The following is a 23,488-nucleotide window of genomic DNA, read 5'->3' as shown; positions in this document are numbered from 1 at the left end:
CGGAGGATTTGCCCTACCCAATTTTAGCTTATATTATTGGGCAGTAAATATACGTAATATTGCGTTTTGGAAGTCAACTCTGTTATAAAATTTTCCATTATTTCTTTACTTGGATCCTTGCTTCCTTTACCTTTAAATAAATTAATTGACAATGTGGTGGTTAAACATACATTGAGGATGTGGTTACAGTTTAGAAAACATTTTGGTTTATTGATATTCTCCCTCTCAAGTCCCATATTTTCTGATTTTTTTTTAAAACCATCTTTAATTTAGACTAGATTGGATAATGAGAACACTCAGTCCTCGTTTACTGTCATTAGAAATGCATACATGCATTAAGAAATGATACAGAGTGATATCACAGAAAAAACAGGACAAACCAAAGACTAACACTGACAGAACCACATAATTATGACATATAGTTACAGCAGTGCAAAACAAAACCATAATTTGATAAAGAACAAACCATGGGCACGGTAAAAAAAAACGTCTCAAAGTCCCGAGTCAATCGACTCCCGAGTCCCCGATAGCAAGCGGCAAAGGGAGAAATTCCCTGCCATAAACCTCCAGGCACCGACAACTGCTGATGCATTGGAAGCACCCGACCACAGACGACACTGAATCCATCCGTCCAAAAACTTCGAGCCTCCGACCAGCCCCTCCGATACAGCCTCCCGACTGCCATCCTCTGCCAAGCGCCTTCGACCTCACCTGGCCGCCAAAACAAGCAAAGCCGAGGATTCGGGGCCTTCTCCGGAGATACCGGACCACACAGTAACAGCGGCAGCGAAGGGGGCATTTAGAAACCATAGAAAAACTATAGCACAGAAACAGGCCTTTTGGCCCTTCTTGGCTGTGCCGAACCATTTTCTACCTAGTCCCACTGACCTGCACACGGACCATATCCTTCCATACACCTCCCATCCATGTATCTGTCCAATTTATTTTTAAATGTTAAAAAAGAACCCGCATTTACCACCTCGTCTGGCAGCTCATTCCATACTCCCACCACTCTGTGTGTGAAGAAGCCCCCACTAATGTTCCCTTTAAACTTTCCCCCCTCACCCTTAACCCATGTCCTCTGGTTTTTTTTCTCCCCTTGCCTCAGTGGACAAAGCCTGCTTGCATTCACTCTATCTATACCCATCATAATTTTATATACCTCTATCAAATCTCCCCTCATTCTTCTACGCTCCAGGGAATAAAGTCCTAACCTATTCAACCTTTCTCTGTAACTGAGTTTCTGAAGTCCCAGCAACATCCTTGTAAACCTTCTCTGCACTCTTTCAGCCTTATTAATATCCTTCCTGTAACTCGGTGACCAAAACTGTACACAATACTCCAAATTCGGCCTCACCAATTCCTTATACAACCTCACCATAACATTCCAACTCTTGTACTCAATACTTTGATTAATAAAGGCCAATGTACCAAAAGCTCTCTTTATGACCTTATCTACCTGTGACGCGACTTTAGGGAATTTTGTATCTGTATTCCCAGATCCCTCCATTCTACTGCACTCCTCAGTGCCTTACCCTGTATGTTCTACCTTGGTTTGTCCTTCCAAAGTGCAATACCTCACACTTGTCTGTATTAAACTCCATCTGCCATTTCTCAACCCATTTTTCCAGCTGATCCAAGTCCCTTTGCAAGCTTTGAAAACCTTCCTCACTGTCCACTACACCTCTAATCTTTGTATCATCAGCAAATTTGCTGATCCAATTTACCACATTATCATCCAGATCATTGATATAGATGACAAATAACAATGGACCCAGCACTGATCCCTGTGGCACACCACTAGTCACAGGTCTCCGCTCTGAGAAGCAATTCTCTACTACCACTCTTTGGCTTCTTCCATTGAGCCAATGTCTAATCCAATTTACCACCTCTCCATGTATACCGAGTGACTGAATTTTCCTAACTAACCTCCCATGCGGGACCTTGTCAAAGGCCTTACTGAAGTCCATGTAGACAATATCCACTGCCTTCCCTTCATCCACTTTCCTGGTAACCTCCTAGAAAAACTCCAATAGATTGGTCAAGCATGACCTACCACGCACAAAGCCATGTTGACTCTCCCTAATAAGTCCCTGTCTATCCAAATACTAGTATATTCTGTCTCTTAGTACTCCCTCCAATAACTTACCTACTACCGACGTCAAACTTTCCGGCCTATAATTTCCCGGATTACTTTTTGATCTGGGTATTTCAGAAGTTTCTCCAGATGTTCCTCCGTACTCTCACGTCTATCTCCATCAAATCAGAATTGTGCACGGTCCCCTACTTGACAAATAACAGACAGCACCACCGAAATGGCCGCGTGTGCCATCTTCTCCTCCTCCTCCTTTAGACTCATCTTCTAAAGAATGGGATAGATTCGGTATTAAACGATTTCAGGATTTGTTTAATGGAGGGAATCTCTCTTCTTTTGTGCAACTTCCAACGAAATTTAACTTTTCCAACACTCAGTTTTTTCGATACTTACAGATTGGAGATTTTTTAAGATCGCAATTACTTACATTTCTTCAAGTCCAGATAAGAATATATTAGATACAATTTTTAATTTGAAATCCTTTGATAACAGTTCAATATCTTACAGTCTGCTGTCGGGACTGAAAATGGCCTCTTTAGATAAAATTAAGGGAGACTGCGAAAAGGATCTACAGGTTTTCATATCTGATGAGAGCTGGAAGATTATTTTAAAATTGATTAATTCTTCATCATTATGTGCTCATCATTCTTTATTACAATTCAAAGTGGTACATAGAGTTCATGAGTCTAAAGATAAGCTTTCCCGTTTCTACGCAGATGTTTCCCCTTACTGTGATAGATGTGGTAATGGAGTGGCCACACTAATTTGTATATTTTGGTCATGTCTGAGCCTTGAAAACTTCTGGAAAGATGTATTTCAAACGCTTTCTGCACTTTTGAATGTCAGCTTTAAGCCCAATCCTTTGACTGCCATGGTTGGTATTGTTGAGGACAGTGCTACAAAACTGAAGCCATCTAATTTGCGGGTATTGGCCTTTATGTCTCTTATGGCCAGGAGGACGATCTTGCTCAAGTGGAAGGAGGCCGCCCCGCCCACTCATGTTCAATGGCGAGCTGACGTCATGTTGTGCCTTAATCTAGAGAAGATTCGTTGTTTGGTTTCTGATTCGAAACATGATTTTTTAATGTTATGGGGACACTTTCTGAATAATTTTCACAATCTTTGAACAGTTATTAATGCATGGATCCGTGCCATTATTATTATTATATCATATTGTAAGGTATTTTTCAATTTTCTTCTGTTTTATTTTAACCAACCAGCTCATTTTGGTAGTGGGGGTAGATTTTATAAATAAGATACAATTTTTTTTTTCTATTTCATTTTATAATTCAATCTTTTTTTATACATGATTGTTTTGGAATATGGGACACTGTGATCCTATTACTGTAATTTAAATGTAATGTAATTCGGATTATTTACTTGTATCCTTATGATTTTTGTATTTGCATTCGTGAATTTATATAATACCAATAAAAATATTGAAAAAGGAAGAAGATATAAGAAGCAGGAAGCAGGAGGGGCTCATGAGAAATATAGGGTAGCCAGGAAGGAGCTTAAGAAAGGACTTAGGAGAGCCAGAAGAGGGCATGAGAAGGCCTTGACATGTAGGATTAAGGAGTACCCCAACGTGTTCCATGCGTATGTGAAGAACAGAAGGATGACAAGAATGAAGGTGGGGCCACTAAAGGATGAAGAGGTCAACTCATGCCTGGAGGTGGAGGAGGTTGGGGAGGTCCTAAATAAATACTTTGCTTCAGTATTCACAAGTGAAAAGGATCTTGATCAGGGTGAGGTCGAAATAGAACAGGCCTATGTGCTGGACAATGTGGAGATTAAGGAAGAAGAAGTGTTGGATCGTCTTAAAAACATCAAGATTGATAAATCCCCAGGGCCGGACGTGATATACCCAGGTTGCTGTGGTAAGTGAGAGCAGAGATTACTGGAGCAGTACCTATGATTTTTGAATCCTCTTTGGCTGCAGGGGAGGTGCCGGAGAATTGGTAAATGGCAAATGTAGTTCCCTTGTTTCAAAAAGGTAATAGGGAGAAACCTGGGAACTATAGACCAGTGAGTCTTATGTCGGTGGTCTGCAAACTATTGGAAAGGATTCTTAAAGATAGGATCTATGAGCATTTGGAGAGGTACAGTCTACTCAAGGATAGTCAACATGGTTTTATGAAGGGAAGATCGTGCCTCACGAGTCTAATTGAGTTTTTTGAAGAGGTAACAAAAGAAATTGATGAGGGTAGGGCGGTAGATGTGGTCTACATGGATTTTAGCAAGGCATTTGACAAGGTCCCTCACGGGAGACTCATACAGAAAGTCATGAGTCTTGGGATCAGTTGAACCTTGGCTGTTTGGATAATAAAATGGCTTAAAGGAAGAAAGCAGAGGGTAGTAGCGGAAGGGAAATATTCTGCCTGGAGGTGACCAGTGGAGTGCCGCAGGGATCTGTCCTGGGACCCCTGCTATTTGTGATTTTTATAAATGACCTGGATGAAGAGGTAGAAGGATGGGTAAGTAAGTTTGTGGATTACACGAAGATTGGAGGAGTTGTGGATGGAGCTGTAGGTTGTCGAAGGCTACAAGAGGATACAGACAGGATGCAGAGTTGGGGAGAAAAGTGGCAGATGGAGTTCAATCTGGATAACTGTGAGGCAATGTATTTTGGAAGGACAAACCAGAAGGTTGAGTACAGGGTTAATGGTCGGTTACTTAAGAGTGTGGATGAGTAGAGGGACCTCGGGGGTCAAATCCATACATCCCTCAGGGTTGTTATACAGGTTGATAGGACAGTTAAGAAGGCCTATGGGATGCTAGGCTTCATTAATATGGGGTTGAGTTCAAGAGTAGAGAGGTCATGTTGCAACTCTACAAATCTCTGGTGCGACCACGCTTAGAGTATTGTGTTCAATTCTGGTCACCTCATTATAGGAAGTATGTGGAAGCTATGGAGAGGGTGCAGAGGAGATTTACCAGGACGTTGCCTGGATTGGAAAAGAAGTCTTATGAGGCAAGGTTAGCAGAGCTGGGACTTTTCTCTTTGGAGCATAGAAGGATGACAGGGGACTTGATAGAGGTCTACAAGATTATGAGAGGCATAGATAAGGTGGATAGCCAATACCTGTTTCCCGGGGCACGAATAGCAAACACCAGAGGTCATATGTACAAAGTTAAGGGAGGGAAGTTTAGGGGAGACATCAGGCGTAAGTTTTTTACACAGAGGGTTGTGGGTGCCTGCAATGACTTGCCAGGTATGGTGGTGGAGGCTAAAACATTAGCGATATTTAAAAGCCTCTTGGACAGGCACATGGATGAAAGAAAAATAGAGAGTTATGGGGTAATGTGGGTTTAGTACTTTTTTAAGGGATATATGGGTCAGCACAACATCGAGGGCCGAAGGGCCTGTACTGTGCTGTGGTGTACTAATGTCTTACGTCACCCACGTGCTGGTGAGCTCGAGCTTGGTCGATTGAACAGCTACTAATCACTTATCTCACCAACCGCTATCAACAGAGGATTCAGGCGTTGCGCTATTCCCATTGGTGCGCAGCGATGTCAGTCAATTGTTACAACCAATAGCGGAGGCGGACCTGCTGAACCCGACCCCCGCTGCCGGTAGATCTCCCTGTCAAAGCGGAACAAATCCCAAAGTAAATGTCCGCTTTCTGATTTATTTCCTTTTCCCTCCGAGGGAAGTTGGGGGCGTTTGTGAAGTGTCTCCTGCGGCCGGAGTCTGATGTGTCGCTGAGAGGTAGGAGGAGACCGCTCGACCCGTCGGTTTGATGCCGGTTCCCCGGGGAGGGAGAGGGGGATTTTATTGAAAGGATGAAGATGGTGAGAGAGGGGGCGGACAGGATGTTTGTCCCGGTGGAGACAGGAGGGGCTCATCTGTGGAAATGTCTGAGCCCACGGTGGTGGCGAGCAGAGGGATTCACCACATTGGGGGGCAAACACCGGCAGACTGTTGCCCTGCAAGTGGGGCCAATGGTCCGAGCAAAGTGGGGATGGGAGTGGTGCTGGGGCCCGGGTCTTATTCAATGACGTGACGTGCCAGAAGGGCCGAGTGGCCTGCTGCTGTTCCTGGTGTCTGTGTGTGTTAGATACAAGGAATCAATTATAAAAGATGAAATTATGACACATCTGGATAGTAGTAACAGGATCGGTCCGAGTCAGCATGGATTTACGAAGGGGAAATCATGCTTGACTAATCTTCTGGAATTTTTTGAGGATGTAACTATGAAAATGCAGAAGGGAGAGCCACTGGATGTAGTGTACCTGGACTTTCAGAAAGCCTTTGATAAAGTCCCACATAGGAGATTAGTGGGCAAAATTAGGGCACATGGTATTGGGGGCAGAGTACTGACATGGATTGAGAATTGGCTGGCTGACAGAAAACAAAGAGTGGCGATTAACGGGTCCCTTTCGGAATGGCAGGCGGTGACCAGTGGGGTACCGTAGGGTTCAGTGCTGAGACCGCAGCTATTTACAATATATATTAATGATTTAGATGAGGGAATTAAAAGTAACATTAGCAAATTTGCCGATGACACAAAGCTGGGTGGCAGTGTGAAATGTGAGGAGGATGTTATGAGAATGCAGGGTGACTTGGACAGGCTGGGTGAGTGGGCAAATGCATAGCAGATGCAGTTTAATGTGGATAAATGTGAGGTTATCCACTTTGGTGGTAAGAACGGGAAGGCAGATTATTATCTAAATGGAGTCAAGTTAGGAAAAGGGGAAGCACAACGAGATCTAGGTGTTCTTGTACATCAGTCACTGAAAGCAAGTATGCAGGTACAGCAGGCAGTGAAGAAAGCTAATGGCATGCTGGCCTTCATAACAAGGGGACTTGAGTATAAGAGCAAAGAGGTCCTTCTGCAGCTGTACAGGGCCCTGGTGAGACCACACCTGGTGTACTGTGTGCAGTTTTGGTCTCCAAATTTGAGGAAGGACATTCTTGCTGTTGAGGGAGTGCAGCGTAGGTTCACAAGGTTAATTCCCGGGATGGCGGGACTGTCATATGTGGAAAGATTGGAGCGACTGGGCTTGTATACTCTGGAATTTAGAAGGCTGAGAGGGGATCTTATTGAAACATATAAGATTATTAAGTGATTGGACACGCTGGAGGCAGGAAGCATGTTCCCGCTGATGGGTGAGTCCAGAACCAGAGGACACAGTTTAAGAATTAGGGGTAGGCCATTTAGAACGGAGTTGAGGAAAAACTTTTTCACCCAGAGAGTGGTGGATATATGGAATACTCTGCCCCAGAAGGCTGTGGAGACCAAGTCTCTGGATGCTTTCAAGAAAGAGATCGACAGAGCTCTTAAAGATAGCGGAATCAAAGGTTATGGGGATAAGGCAGGAACTGGATACTGATTGTGGATGATCAGCCATGATCACAGTGAATGGCGGTGCTGGCTCGAATGGCGGTGAATGGCCTACTGCACCTATTGTCTATTGTGTATTGAATATCCTGAAAATGACTCCAACTGTATATTAGAGCCCGAGAGTTTCGGGGGTTTGGAAAAATTAAATGAGGGTGTCTGTGCGTTTTTGTTTCCCGGGGTTTGTTTCCATGTTGATGTAGTGAAGAGGGAGTTCAGAGCCGACACAGCGGGGCCCGATACAGGTCAGAAAGGGTAAGTTACAGGTGACACTCCGCTCCGGGACAACCAGCACCGGAGCATTTAGAGTAACGTCGCAGTAATTCGGAGCGGGTCGGGGAGAATATTAAATAAAACCAACATGGGAACTTTCTGATCCGAACCCCTGACAGAGTGTGAAGGAACCACCACGAAGAGTAGCTGCGGAATTTAAAACAAGCGAGCCGAGCCGAGCCGGGCCCGTGTGGGTGGAAGCGGAGCAGGAGATCGATGCCTGTGAACGGGGAAAGTAAATCTGCAATGAGCTTTGGAAACTGTCCATGGACAAAGTCGGAGACAGCGGGGCTGAGCGGTACCGGACAGTGTGAACAGATATGATGGGATCGCAGGAATCAATGCGGCTGAGAAAGTTGCCGAGGCTTTCTCGGCTTTGTACATCAGTCAGAAACCCGATGGACAGAGATTTACACTGATTTTCCAAAGCGTTCCCGGCCTCCTTCCCGAACCCTGCCCGCCGTGCAGTCAACGCCCCGGACCGTAACGTTTCTCCCGGCATCAGCACCTTTGAGGCGCCGGCGATCCCCGCCTTCCCCGTTTTAACCCTCCGGGAATGAGCTGCTCTCCGTTTCCAGCATCTCCCTGCCCCGAGACCCACGGAGTGGACAGACAGTAATTCACTCGCTCTCTCGGTTGTTTCCCAGTGAATTTAGTGGCGATGGTGATCCTGTCCCGGGGAAAGTGCGGCCTCTCCACCCGCACCACTCGCTACCTGGTGGCCACGGCAGGGGCGGATGTACTGACCATCGTGTTTGCGGTGATATTGTGGCGTGTCGGTTAATATTATTTCCTCGGGACTTTCCTGGACATCACGCCCGTGTGCAGTGTGATCGCTGCCCTGGGAGAGGCAGCCACAGACTGTTCTGTCTGGTTCACCGTCAGCTTTACGTTTGACCTGTTTGTCGCCATTTGTTGCCAGAAGTGGAAAATAAAGTATTGCACGGGGAAAACTGCGGCTGTGGTTCTGACAACAACCGGCGTTCTGTTCTGTTTTAATAATGTGTCCTACTTCTTTATATATCGTCCTCTGAAAGTAGTCGACATTATACCCCGGGACTGTACTGAAATACCGGGCTACTATATGGATCCCGAGTGGGTGGGATATGACCGGCTTTCTACCGTCCTAACGCCGTTACTCCCATTCGTGTTAATACTCCTGTTTAACGCTCTGACAGTCAGACACATTTTAGTGACTAGTCTCGTCCGTAAGGGGCTGAGGGGTCAGAGCAAGGCGGAGAACCGCAGTGACCTGGAGATGGAGAGCAGGAGGAGGTCTGTGATCTTACTTCTCACCATCTCCGGCAGCTTCATCATCCTGTGGTCGGTGAGTGTTGCCGAATTCCTTTATAACACCATCGCCGGGTTGGATCGGAATGACTACAACGATTCTGAATACACTTTTCAACACTCCGGAGACATGCCGATGATATAAAGCTGTTGTACAAACACATTTATTTGTGGGGTAACTCAGTCCAAGTTCAGAGAGCAGTCCATTAGCACAGCGAAATATCCGCTCACGTCAATTATTCAACAAATTAACAAACAACATATCTCATCTCTTCTCGGCGGGATTCGCAATGTTTCCGATCTTGACTCTGCAGAACCAATGATCATCGGAGAAGGTGGCAGCGGGGAGAGTAAATCTGGTTTCGAGCCCGAGAGAGAGACGCAGCACAGGAACAGACTCTCCGACACCCGCACCCCGCGACCTCCTCTCCTACCAATTATTAAGCTCATCCTACCTTTAATGTTTAGTTTTCCACCATATTTCCGCGCTCGCCACCGCCAGACCCTTTTCGGTCATGATAAAGTGGACAGGCTCTGGGGACATTCAAGACTAAACAGGCCAAAATGCAACTCATTAGTTACTTCGGTCTCTTGCATAAGAATGAAATGGAAAAAAATGTCAACAGACTGCACGAATTTACAGTAAAGCTCGCACTTGTCCGTCGCATTAGACAAAGATGTTGCGGGGGTATGTTTAACACCACAGAACTCATGCATAATTGCCAAAATTTTCACGGAAACCTCCGATGCCTAGTCTGCTTCAAAGAAAATGATGTCATCTCACTTCCTGATTTTTAATAAATTTCCATCCGATCAAATTGCGTGTTGACTCTCCTCTGCATTCACTCAGGTAGAATCGCATATTTATTATTATTTTTATTTTCTATCTCAGCTCAATCTGATAAAAATTGCGGTATGGACATGTACACGGAGAAGCCCACTGATTTCTCAATCGCTTGGAACCTTCGGCCGATTCTGATGGTGTTGCGTATTGTGGCTGTCTGGAGATTTACATAGATATTGTCGTGCGGGTCGCATTGTTTAATGCTGTTGTGTGGTGACTTTAGAATGATGCCAGTCGTGTATATCACAAATGGGACAATGTTCATGTACCACTGTCTTTCATTTTCCTCTTTCAAGTCAGCATACTTCTGGTGTTTCTTACTTACTGATTTTCATGCGGTGTGTGTGTTCGGAATGACCATCCCTATTACCCTGTAATATTAGATCCGACGGGTACCAGGTATTGCCCCATCTCTAGTAATAGATTGGTCATAAGAGACTCCAAAACTCGATTAGGGTTGTATTTACTGTATAATATTGTATAGAATGTTTTGCATGTTAAAGCAAGATTTTGGTGAAAGATGTTTGCCTGTACTTGTGTAAGGTTGAATTAATCTGTTGCAAGGTACTGCAGGATATTTTCTGGTTTCACATGGCATATTCGACTTTTATCATCTTGAATTTGTTAGTTTTTTTTATTGTGCATTTTTGATGTCTTTGTCTTAAGCACCTAGTCCTGTATTGCTACAAGGAAACATTCTGTTTCTGGGAAGACGTCTACAAAGTTGAGCCAGTCTTTGAACGCTTTCTCGTTGACACCTAGTCTGCTCAGATCGCAGAGATTTCATCCATGGACAGTTATGCTTATCTGTTGGCTAACTCTTTCTTCTATAGCAGTGTTTGCCAACCTTTTTAGCCCAACGCCCTCATGAAGCACCTTCATACTTACCAACGCCCTCCTAAAGCACCTTCTTACTTTCCAACGTCCTACTTAAGCACAATATACTTTCCATCGCCCCCATAGTGTAAAAACATGGCTACCATATGCTAACATGAGAAAGATATTCTGCTTTAACTTCATATTTATCATTAAACGTAGATTTTACAGCACCTGCCCGCTGCCCAGTAGCTGCGGGATGGTAACGATGAATGACACAATAGACTTGCAATTTCATTTTCATAAATTCCACGAAACCAGCATGGCAACCTGTTATATATGGTGCTCCATCCGGTGCACAAGAAATCATGTTCCTAATCAGAATCACTTTGTTATCAATTTCACTTTGAGTTCGTCGTGGACTGATTCTCCGTTGATATCTATTTTCAACTTTATACAATCGAGAATCTCTCGATCGATTTTTCCATTGTTGATGAACGGTGCATGTGCCATTATCAATGCCTCGTCGCACAGTTGGCTCCCAAATTCTGTTTTCCTTTAGCTCTGTGCATAGTGATACTCAATGTCCTCACTCGTTTCATCAATATGAGGTGCTGCAGAATTAATACTCAGAGGAGTCAATTTTAAAATACAGGTATCTGTTTTGAGAACAGTGGTGAGTACCTGATACGGCAGGCCTTATTAATCTTTCACTAATTGTATGAGATCTTGCAGACTTCTGCTATTACTTTGGAAATGTTATGAGAAGCAATGAGACGACGATCAAAGTCATTTGTTGCTTTCTTTCCAAATGACTCGAGTGTGCAACGCTTTTCAAATGCTTCTTTCATCTTCCAGAACTGAGTAAAACCATAAGTAGCTTTTTAAGTGTGTCACTTATGGAAGTATTGCTGCAATCTTGATGGTTTCGTTGTTTACAAGTAAGACACATGGGGCATATCTGATCTGACACAAAGAGAATAAAACAATATTCCAGGTTTGTTACATTCTAAAGACGCACTTTTTGTGGTGTCTAATTCTTAGCAGGATTAGAATTCAAGGCTTCACCGCCTTCAAACCATAAGATCATAAGATACAGGAGCAGAAGTAGGCCATTCGGCCAATCGAGTCTACTCCGCCATTCAATCATGGGCTGATCCAATTATTCCAGTCATCCCCACTCCCCTACTTTCACACCATACCCATTGATGCCCTGGCTAATCAAGAAACTATCTATCTCTGCCTTGAACACAACCAATGACTTAGACTCCACAGCCGCTCGTGGCAATAAATTCCACAGATTTACCACCCTCTGACTAAAGTATTGTCTCTAATCTGTGTGTCCTTTTGAGCTCCTCAATTTCCTCAAAACTTCCTGTCCCTCCAACTGACTTGGTATCATCCACACCTTTGCAACAAAGCCATCAATTCTGTCATCCAAGTCACCGTCATATAACAGACAAGAATCGGTCCCAACACAGATCCCTGTGGAACACCACTGGTCACCAGCAACCAATCAGAAAAGGTTCCCTTTATTACTATTCTTAACCTCCTGCCAATCAGCCACTGTTTCATCCATGCAAGAATCTTTCCTGTGATATCATGGGCTCATAACCTGATAAGCAGCCTCATGTGTGGCACCTTGTCAAGGACCTTCTGAAACCTCACGTGTCCAGCATCAACCGATTCTCCTTTGTCCATCTTGCTTGTTACTTCTTCAATGAATTCAAAGACTTTCAACATACTTGTCAGGCAAGATTTTCCCTTGAGGAAACCATGCTGAAAATGACCGAAAATACCCTGAAAATACATCCTCAACATCCAACTCCAATATCTTCCCAAAGAGTGAAGTGAGACTAACTGGCCTATAATTTCTGTTTATCTAGCTCCCTCCCTTCTTGAAGAGTGGAGTGATAATTCCAAATTTTCAGTTGTATGGAACCACGCCAGATTCAATTGATTATTGAAACATCATTACTAATCCCTCCACAATGTCTTCAGTCACCTCTTTGAGAACTCTGGGATGTACACTATGTGGTCCAGGTGGCGTATTTACCTTCAAACTTTTCTGTTTCCCAAGAACCTGCTCTCAAGTAATGTACTATAAATATTTCTGACCACTGACATCTGGACTTCCACCATCCTGCTGGTGTCTTCCATAGTGAAGACTGATATAAAACACCTACTCAGTTCATCCGCCAGCTCCTTGCCTCTATTACCACCCCTCCAGCAATGTTTTCCATTGGTCCGATATGTACCCTCACCTCTCCTTTACACTTCATGCATCTAAAGAAACATTTAGTATCCTCTTTATTGGCGAGCTTACCTTTGTATTCCATATTGTTCCTTCTTATTTTTTTTTTAAGTTGCCTTCTGTTGTTTTTTAAAAGCTTCCCATTCCTCTGACTTCCCACCATTTTTTGCTCTGTTATATGCCTCCACTTTGGTGTCCATGTTGGCTTTGCCTTCCTATTAGCCACAGTTGTATCATCTTACCTTTGGAATACTTCTTCCTCTTTAGTACTTATATATCCTGTGCCTTCTGGATTACTCACCGAAATTCCAGCCATTCTGTCGTCATCCATTCCAGTGTTCTTTCCTTATCAATTTAGGCCAATTCTTCTCTCATGCCTCTGTAATTCTCTTTATTCTACAATTATACTGACACATTTCACATTAGCTTCTCCTTCTCGCATTTCAGGGCGAATTCCATTATATTAAGATCACTTCCCCTCTGGGTTCTTTTGCCTTAAGTGCTCTAAATAATTCCTATTCATTGCACAACACCCAATCAAGAATAGCTGATCCCCAGCTGGGCTCAACCAGGAGCTGCTGTAATAAGCCATCTTGTGGGTATTCTAGGAAATCCTCCTCTTGGGATCCAGCACCTACCTGATTTTCCCAATATATCTGCATGACTATCTCCCATGAATACTGTAATATTGCTGTTTTGGCATGCATTTTCCTTCTCCCATTGTAATTTGTAGAAGATATACATACTACTGTTTGGGGGTCTCTATAAAACTGCAATCTCTGTCTTTTCACTCTTACTACTCCTTTGTTCTACCCACAATGACTCAACACCTTCTGACTCTTTCTAATGAGTTGGAGACCTCATCCTAGAAACAGAGGAGTTCCTTGCAGAAATACAGGACAAGGTTGTTAACAAAATGATTTTAAAAAATCGAAAATAAATGAAATACAAACAAACAAGGCAGAAAATGCCAAGAGAAACCAGAGACAATCCAATATATTCCAGGCTCCTGCAGCAGTTTAACTCCATCTGATTAATTACAATCAAGTGGCAAATATCATTCACCAAAATCTTGCTTCAAAATAAAAACTCATGAATTCCCTCCATCACTTCATAAAGGCACCATAAATTCGAGCCTGATCCAGTTTTAGAGTTAAAATCTTACAAACTATATGAAAATCAATACATTATTTCAGATAGGACAATCTAAAATAACCATCTGGGTATAATATTATGGGATAAACAAGCAGGAACAACTCCCTCAATAGATAAAACCATTCCCACCACACACATGTGCCTCGACCAGTGCAGCACCTCACCACAGGTATTGTTTGTGTCATCAGTCAGACAACCAGATTACTTTCTCTGTCAATCAGCTTCCAAATGTTGCTACTCTGTCATTCATTGCCACGCCCCACTGCTGATTCCCTTCTCCTCATCCTACGTTCTTACCCTGACAACTCCCAATGTCATTCTTCCTCAGCCCAGAGATTTGAGGGGTGAAGAACATCTCAGGCAGAACTACAGTCAGCTCAACTTCTTCAGTCTGCAGAAAAGTCAAGGGAAACATCTTCACCCACAGAGTGGTGTTACAGCATTAGCAACAATGCTGATGCTGAGGATGTTCTACGAGTCTGTGGTGGCCAGTGCTATCATGTTTGCTGTTGTGTGCTGGGGCAGCAGGCTGAGGGTAGCAGACACCAGCAGAATCAACAAACCCATTCGTAAGGCCAGTGATGTTGTGGAGATGGAACTGGACTCTCTCACCGTGGTGTCTGAAAAGAGGATGCTGTCCAAGTTGCATGCCATCTTGGACAGTGTCTCCCATCCACTGCATAATGTACTGGTTGGGCACAGGAGTACATTCAGCCAGAGACTCATTCCACTGAGATGCAACACTGAGCATCATAGGAAGTCATTCCTGCCTGTGGCTATCAAACTTTAGAACTCCTCCCTTGGAGGGTCAGACACCCTGAGCCAATAGGCTGGTCCTGGACTTATTTCCATCTGGCATAACTTGCATATTATTATTTATTTATAGTTTTATATTGCTATATTTATACTCTATTCTTGGTGCAACTGTAATGAAACCCAATTTCCCTCCAGAACAATGAAGTATGTCTATCTATCTATCTGTCAATGAATTTAGAAATGAGTCAATGTTTTTTTAAACGAACATAAACATTTATTAAACTTTGCTTACGATAGTGAAAAGTAAAGAAACAACTAACTTAACTGGAAGTAAACTGCTATAAGCAACTCTGGAACAGTTCTTAAAGTGGTAAATTCTAACACAGTTCTTAAAGTGGTAAATTCTAAAGTTCAAGTGATTTACAGAGTCAATAAGGAGAGACTTCTCTGGAGATGGATTTCTTCACAGACATGACATTTCTGCTGATTCTGTCCAAAGGATTCATGACGAAGGAAATAAAATAGCTTGAAGGAACTGACCTTTTCCAGGCAAGTAACACTGCTCAAACTTCCCTGCTCTTTTGCAAGAGTTATCTCAGATGCAGGTCACTATTTCTTGACCGAAGAGTCCAATAAGGTCGATCCTTCATAACCCCGCTGAACGACTCCAACTTTATTGTGATCCTTCAGGTTCCCGTCCTTTTGATGAAGGTCTTCACTCTCCGATACTGAACTGCAAAAGTAAAACTAACAAAAACCTGGCAGATATTGGCAAAACTGCCAGCACAAAGGTTTTACCTTAAGATAGAAAGTAAAACTCCGGTTTAAAACGAAACTGCATCACAAGACAAATACGCAGCAAAACGGACTATCTGACGAACTAAAAATAACTCAACTGAAGACTAACTGCATCACACCAGGGTTCCCTGTTATATACCTGTTGCGAACATGTAATCACGTGTCCTCACATTGGAGGGAAAGTTACATCACCCCACCACCACAAGACCATTACCTCATGCTCACAAGATACTGCATTACATCATGGTCATAAGACAGTCACAAGATACCCACAAGGTATATAAGACCTCCCACCAAAAAGGAGAAAATTTTGGTCTGTTATGAACAAAATTTTTAAAAACTAACAATTTATAAAAGAAATACAAATGTATAAAATTTACAACATACACAGTATCATACAGCACCTTACAAACTAATATACAGTAGAAGTGTTACAAATGCTAAAATATAACTCCATAAAAAATTACATTGCACATTTAATATCTAGATAGACTGTCAGCAATCACATTATCTTTGCCTTTAATATAGGTTATCAAAATATTATACTCCTGTAACATTAAACTTTGTTACTGAATTGGAATTTGCTTCATTTCCTTAACCATTATCCTTAACCAAACCCGGACCTACAAGGCGATCAAGATAGGTCACTATGGCATGGCCAAATTCGCTTTTAGCTAAGTTAGCTTTTGAAAGTCTTTCAAATAGTTTCTCCACCGCAGTAACATGTGCTTTCCAAGTATCATTTCCTGTAACAAAATCATCAATATAGGCATCTGCCCATGAATCACAGAATTAATCGTCCGCTGCAAATTACCTGGTGCATCCTTCATCCCAAATGGAAGAACATTATATTCGTATAACCCAGATGGGGTTACAAATGCAGAAATCTCTCGACCTCTAACCATCAATGGAACATGCCAATACCCTTTTAACAAATCAATTTTTGTAAGGAACTTTGCTTTTCCCACTTCATCCACACAATCATCTACTCCAGGGATTGGATATGCATCAGTTTTTGTCACAGTATTCACCTTCCTGTAATCAGTACAAAACCAAATACTACTGTCTGGCTTAGGAACCATCACATAAGGTTAACTCGAATTCGAATTAGAAGGTCTAATAATATTATTCTCTAACATATACTTAATTTCTTGTTCACAAGTTCACATTTTGCCCTGTTCATCCTATATGGATGTTGCTTTATGGGATTTGCATCTCCAACATCTCCATCAACTGTAGCTACAGTGGTTCTTTTAGGAACGTCTGGAAATAAATCCCTATACTGTATTTAACAATTCACTGTTTCATTTGTTGTCTCTGCTCTGGCTATAAATGAGCTAATTTCTCATCAATATTTTCCAGAATTGTTGAGTTTGATGATCTGGCAGAAATAATGCTGGGTTTAAAATGAGTTTCAGATGAATCATCCATTAAGTCCCTAGTGGGATCAGCCTCTTTATTATTAACCATAACAGTCATAGTAGCAGACTGTTTCTCATAATATGGTTTTATCATATTTATATGACATAGCTGTGTGGGACTTCTTTGATCTGGCGTTTTTTATCATATAATCCACATAATTAACTTTGGATATAACCTCATAAGGACCATGGAATTTAGCTTGTAAAGGGTTCGTTTGCACCGGGAAAAGAACCAACACCTTATCTCCAGGCTTAAATGACCTCATTCTAGCATCCTTATCATACCACGTTTTCATTTTCTCCTGAGCCAACTTTAAGTTTCCGTTGGCTAAGCTACACGCTTTAAGTAATCTTTCCTTGAACTTTAAAACATAATCCAGCAAATTCGTATGTACCTCTTTATTAATCCACTGCTCTTTCAACAAGTCCAAAGGTCCTCTAAATCTATGCCCAAACACAAGTTCAAAAGACTAAAACCTAGGGATTCCTGCACTGAATCCCAGACTGCAAAAAGTAATAAATGTACGCCCTCATCCCAGTCCTTTTCATTTTCCACACAATACATCCTAACCATGGTTTTGAGGGTAGAATGAAACCTCTCCAAGGCTCCTTGTGATTCACGATGGTATGCAGATGAGGTAATCTGTTTTGCTCCCAGTTTATAATCTCTCTGCTGAAACAATCCAGACATAAAATTACCACCTTGATCAGATTGTATTTCCTTAGGAAATCCAAAATAAGTAAAGAACTTTATAAGAGCCTTTATTACCGTTTTAGCTGTTATATTCCTGAGTGGAATGGCCTCTGCAAACCTAGATGCTGTGCACATGATAACCAGCAAATATTGATGTCCAATCTTAGTTTTTGGCAATGGGCCTACACGATCTATAATAATTTTGGAAAATGGTTCACCAAATGCTGGAATCGGTTGCAGTGGGGCCACTGGAGTAACTTGATTAGCTTTACCCACAATTTGGCAAGTTTGACACGTTCTGCAAAATGTCGCCACATCTTTTCTTAAAGTAGGCCAGTAAAAATATTTAAAAACCTTATTTGCAGTTTTCTTTACACGTTGATGGCCACCCAAAGGCATACTATGAACCATAGTTAAAATCTCATTCCAGTAAACTTTAGGAACTACTACCTGGTGATTAACTTCCCATTCTTCACTTGCAGGACTTGTAGGTGATCTGCACTTCCTCATTAATACTCCTTTCTCAAAATAATACCCTACTGACACCTTCTCAATTTCACTATCTGGAAGAGCTTGTTCTTTTAATTTGATAATCTCAGGGTTTCTACTCTGCTCTGTTATCATCTTTTTCTGAGATAGAGATAAATCTTCATGGTCAGACTTACTACCAGAATCTTGATCAAACAATGAAGGTAAGAAAGTTTCTGACACATCCTCAAAATTTGAATCCCGAGTTGAACAGTCATGGGTAACAGACCCATCCTGCACATCAATCTTTTTAGCCTTAGCTTGGGTTACAACACAGGAAGAATCCGTTTTAGAAGAATCCATCTGTGGTTCCTCAGGTATGGGCTTTGTTGTCAAATGCACTTCTGGAAAGACTTGTCTGTTTGCTAAGTCATTCCCTAATAATAGAGAAATGCAATTCATCCTTAAACTGGGTTGTAGTCGTAACTTCACAAGTCCCGTAACTAACCCTGACCTTAAGTTTGCTCTATGCAAATGTACTGGCATAAGGGCACTCCCAACACCTCTTATAGAGTTTACCTCACCAATGTCAGACTCATCACTAAATTTGAGAACACTGTCTAATATAAGTGATTGAGAAGCTACAGTATCCCTAAGGATTTTTATTGGCACTGGATTGGGTCCCTCTTTCAAGGATACAAATCCTTCGGTTATAAAATAATCATATCCCCTCTTAACTTGGTCGAAGTCTGACAAAGCTTCATGTGTATTTATCGAACTCTGTGGATTTACAAGTGTTTCAATACGTTGCACACAAGCATCCGGGACTGCCGCCTTCTCCTTTAATCAGAAACAGTTAGCTATGATGTGTCCAGGTTTCTTACAATAATTACAAATAGGACCAAAATGTCTTTCCTTCATATGTTTCCCTTCATCCTTACCTTTCTCACGAACTTCTGACTTAATTTCTGGTTTACCTTGACTCCCTGTGCTATCTTTCCTTTTAAAAGTTCTACCCTGAGGAAATCTACTCTTATGGATTAAAGCATACTCATCAGCTAATTTAGCAGACTCCTGCAACGTAGCAGTGTCCCTCTCATTTAAGTATGTCCTTACCTCAATAGGGATGCACCTTTTAAATTCCTCCAATAAAATCAACTCTTTTAATTTACTCTACTCCCCATTCACATTTTTAGAGGAAACCCATCTCTCAAAACACACAGAATTATCGTAGGTAAAATCCACGTAATTTTTGTCCACAGCTTTCTTCAAATTTCTGAATCTTTCTCTATAAGCTTCTGGAACCAGTTCATGCGCTTTCAATATATGCTGCTTCACAGTATCATAATCAAGTGTTTGCTCAGCAGTTATTGCTGTATAAACTTTCTGTGCCTTACCTCTAATTATACTTTGTTACATCACTGGCCATTGATCTTTTGGTCACCTTGAAGTGAGAGCAACAATTTCAAAATGTTACAAATATTTGTCCACTTCTGTTTCATTAAGTGGAGGAGCCAAAATAACTTCTCGACTAGCAAGAAACTATTTCATAGAACCGGAATTCTGATTCTCAGACTTTAATTTCTCCATCGCTAGCTCAAACTGTCTCTGTTTATCTGCTTCTCTAGTTTTAAATTCCCTTAGTTTATATTCTTCTTCTAATTAACTTCATTCCAAGTCCACTTTAACTTGTTCGAACTTTATCTGTTCGTTATGGAACTGCACCTCAAGATTACTGAATGGAAACATTTCTAACGCATCCCCAGCAAAATTACCGGATGCTATATAGTGTGTCATGCTTTTTCTTTGAATTATGGGTTTGTTGTAACTTTTGCAATTCCTTTAAGGTCCAACCCTCTAGCAATCTCGGATACATCACCCTTTTTCGCCATCGCTAATAAGTCCAGGTCTGGTGATTCCATAAACTCATCAATATTCATTGCTGCTGAATACCACCCACAAACCAATCAAACAAAACAATTGGAAATTGCCTTATTCAAATCAGATTACTAATTAAACAAGCACTCAACCTCAAAATCGGAACAATCCCAAGAGCCCCCGATTGGTTACAGCATTAGCAACAATGAATATAGAAATGAGTCAGTGTTTTTTTTAAACAAACATAAACATTTATGAAACTTTGCTCCACAATAGTGAAAAGTAAACAAACAACTAACTTAACCGGAGTTAACTGCTATACACAACTCTGCAACAATTCTTAAAGTGGTAAATTCTAACACAGTTCTTAAAGTAGTAAATTCAAAAGTTCAAGTGATTTACACAGTCAATAAGGAGAGACTTCTCTGGAGACGGATTTCTTCACAGACATGACGTTTCTGCTGATTCTGTCCAAAGGATTCACGATGAAGGAAATAAAACGGCGTAAAGGAACTGACCTTTTCCAGGCAAGTAACACTGCTGAAACTTCCCTGCTCTTTTGCAGGAGTTATCTCAGATGCAGGTCACTATTTCTTGACGGAAGACTCAATAAGGTCGATCCTTCATTACCCCGCTGAACGACTCCAACCTTATTGTGATCCTTCAGGTTCCTGTCCTTTTGATGAAGGTCTTCACTCTTTGATACTGAACTGCAAAGGTAAAACTAACAAAAACCTGGCAGATATTGGCAAAACTGCCAGCACAGAGGTTTTATCTTAAAATAGAAAGTAAAACTCCGGTTTAAAATGAAACTGCATCATGAGACAAATACGCAGCATAACGGAGTATCTGACAAACTAAAAATAACTCAGCTGAAGACAAACTGCGTCACACCAGGGTTCCCCGTAATATACCTGTTGTGAACATGTCATCACGTGACCTCACATTGGCGGGAAAATTACATCACCCCACCATCACAAGACCATTACCTCATGCTCATAAGATTCTGCATTACATCATGGTCATAAGACAGTCACAAGATACCCACAAGATATGTAACAGTGGTGACTGAAAGGTTTAAGAGGACCGTCTTGGAACAGAATCCAACTCAGGGTCCAGCCGGCCTGAGTTGACTCTCTGCTGTACACTAGGTGTGTTATAAATTCACCAAGTACCAGAGACTGAGTTTAAAATAGAACTGATTTATTTCTCTCAGATCCAGAATATTAAACTCCAGTCCCATTAAAGGTGAATATGCAACAGAAGAAACTCCTCCCATGCCCAGTGACCAGGGTGCAGACTGGGTGTGGTGAGCAGCAGCAATAATTGCAGAGTTCAGCACCGACAGTCACTCTCGAAATTGCATTTAGCAACGGTGATGGACAAATATCCAGCATGCAGCTTATTGAAACTTTCTCCGCAGTGTGAATCCAGTCGAGTGTCACAGCTGTCAGACACTGTAAGATTTCACTGCTCATGTAATGGCCTCTCTGCAATGTTTCACTGCTGAGGTAATGGCTTCTCTGCAGCAGTAATGTTTAGGTTACGACTGGAGATAACAGGGTTTCAGAGTGCGGGGCTATCCAATGACAGAAATGTTCTTTCTTGTGAGTCTGGAAGAGAGATTTTTGTGGTTTTTTGCTGGGGAGAGATGAGAAGATGAGAATGGAGAGAGTGGGCCCTTTTTCTCTTTTTTTGTTTACTTCACTAACCATATAGTCAAAGTAGGAATTATAAAGCTCAATTATTTAATCGCATATTGTGTACTGTTCGTTATTTCGGGGTACTGATTTGTAACAGGAGACACATCACACAGCATCCACGCAAACGAGATTTCTTAACGTTGGCCGGGCTGGGGGGCTGTCACAACCTATATTAAGCTGCTAGCTAAGCGAGAGTTACATAAGGTTAGATGACTGAGTGAATCACTTCCCACATTCACAGCAGGTGAACAGCCTCTCCCCTAGTGTGAACCCGGTAGTGGGTCATAAGGATAGATAACTGAGGGAATGGCTTCCCACATTCGCAGCAGGTGAATGGCCTCTCCCCAGTGTGAACTCAATGATGCACATCTGGTTGATTTGGCAGAGAGAATCTTTTCCCAAAGTCCAACCAGGTGATCGGCCTCTACCCAGTGTGAACTTGCTGGTGCCTCTGTCGTTGAGATGACCGAGTGAATCCCTTCCCACAGTCTGAGCAAGTGAACGGCCTCTCCCCAGTGTGAACTCGCTGGTGTGCTATTAGGGTGGATGACCGAGTGAATCCCTTCCCACAGTCTAAGCAGGTGAATGGCCTCTCTCCGGTGTGAACTCGCAGGTGTCTCTGTAGGGTGGATGATCGAGTGAATCTCTTCCCACAGACTGAGCAGGTGAACGGCCTCTCCCCAGTGTGAACTGACTGGTGTTTCAGTAGGTCGGATGACCGAGTGAATCCCTTCCCGCAGTCTGAGCAGGTGAATGGCCTCTCCCCAGTGTGAACTGACTGGTGTTTCAGTAGGTTATATGACTGAGTGAATCTCTTCCCACATTCTGAGCAGGTGAACGGCCTCTCTCCAGTGTGAAATCGCTGATGTATCTTCAGTTGGGATGAGCAAGTGAATCCCTTCCCACAGTCTGAGCAGGTGAATGGCCTCTCCCCAGTGTGAACTCGCTGGTGTGCCATTAGGGTGGATGACCGAGTGAATCCCTTCCCACAGTCTGAGCAGGTGAATGGCGTCTCACTGGTGTGAACTGACTGGTGTCTCAGTAGGTCCGATGACCGAGTGAATCCCATCCCACAGTCTGAGCAGGTGAATGCCTTCTCCCCAGTGTGAACTCGCTGGTGAGACATTAGGGCAGATGACTGAGTGAATCCTTCCCCACAAATTCAGCAAATGACCAGCCTCTGCCCAGTGTGAACTGACTGGTGTGTTCACAGTTGGGAAGACTGACTGAATACCTTCTCACACACAGAACAGATGAATGGCCTTGTCCCAGTGTGAACTTGCTGATGTACCTTCAGTTGAGATGACAGAGTGAATCCATTCCCACTGTCTGAGCAGATGAATGCCTTTCCTCTGTGTAAAATAATGGGCGTGCTAGTTGGTCAGATAGTGAATCCCTCCCCACCATCTGAGCAGGAAGGATGATCGAGTGAATCCCTTGCTCCACTTCTTAAATATCTGGACAGAGACAGCAAAACTGGCGTGTTGTGTTTGAGATTCCTGTAGATAAATTCCTTATTGTTTTTACCCTGAAAAAAGATTTACAAATTCCATCAATGGGTGCAGGACAACATTTCAGATGAGATCACTTGAGCTGTCAAGGTGTGATCTGGCATCACACTGTCACAGTGAAGTTCAACCCAACTTGGAGAGAGAAATCATCTTCTAACTGGGCACAGTGATGGTATCTGGAATG

The 23,488-nt window shown here is 42.5% G+C and overlaps 1 protein-coding gene across 1 annotated transcript in view; it reads right to left on the bottom strand.

Annotated features, from left to right (window-relative positions):
* LOC140208355 (uncharacterized) overlaps positions 1-23,488 on the bottom strand; it is a 94,442-nt gene that overhangs the window by 46,796 nt on the left and 24,158 nt on the right. The window contains exon 3 of the mRNA XM_072276959.1: positions 22,618-22,809. Within this exon, the coding sequence (XP_072133060.1) occupies positions 22,618-22,809 (192 nt within the window). The remainder of the gene's footprint in view (positions 1-22,617; positions 22,810-23,488) is intronic.

This window comes from Mobula birostris, chromosome 13 (assembly GCF_030028105.1).
Source record: "Mobula birostris isolate sMobBir1 chromosome 13, sMobBir1.hap1, whole genome shotgun sequence".
NCBI lineage: Eukaryota > Metazoa > Chordata > Chondrichthyes > Myliobatiformes > Myliobatidae > Mobula > Mobula birostris.
The sequence above is the reverse complement of the archived record's forward strand: the minus strand, read 5'-3'. Positions and strand labels throughout refer to the sequence as shown.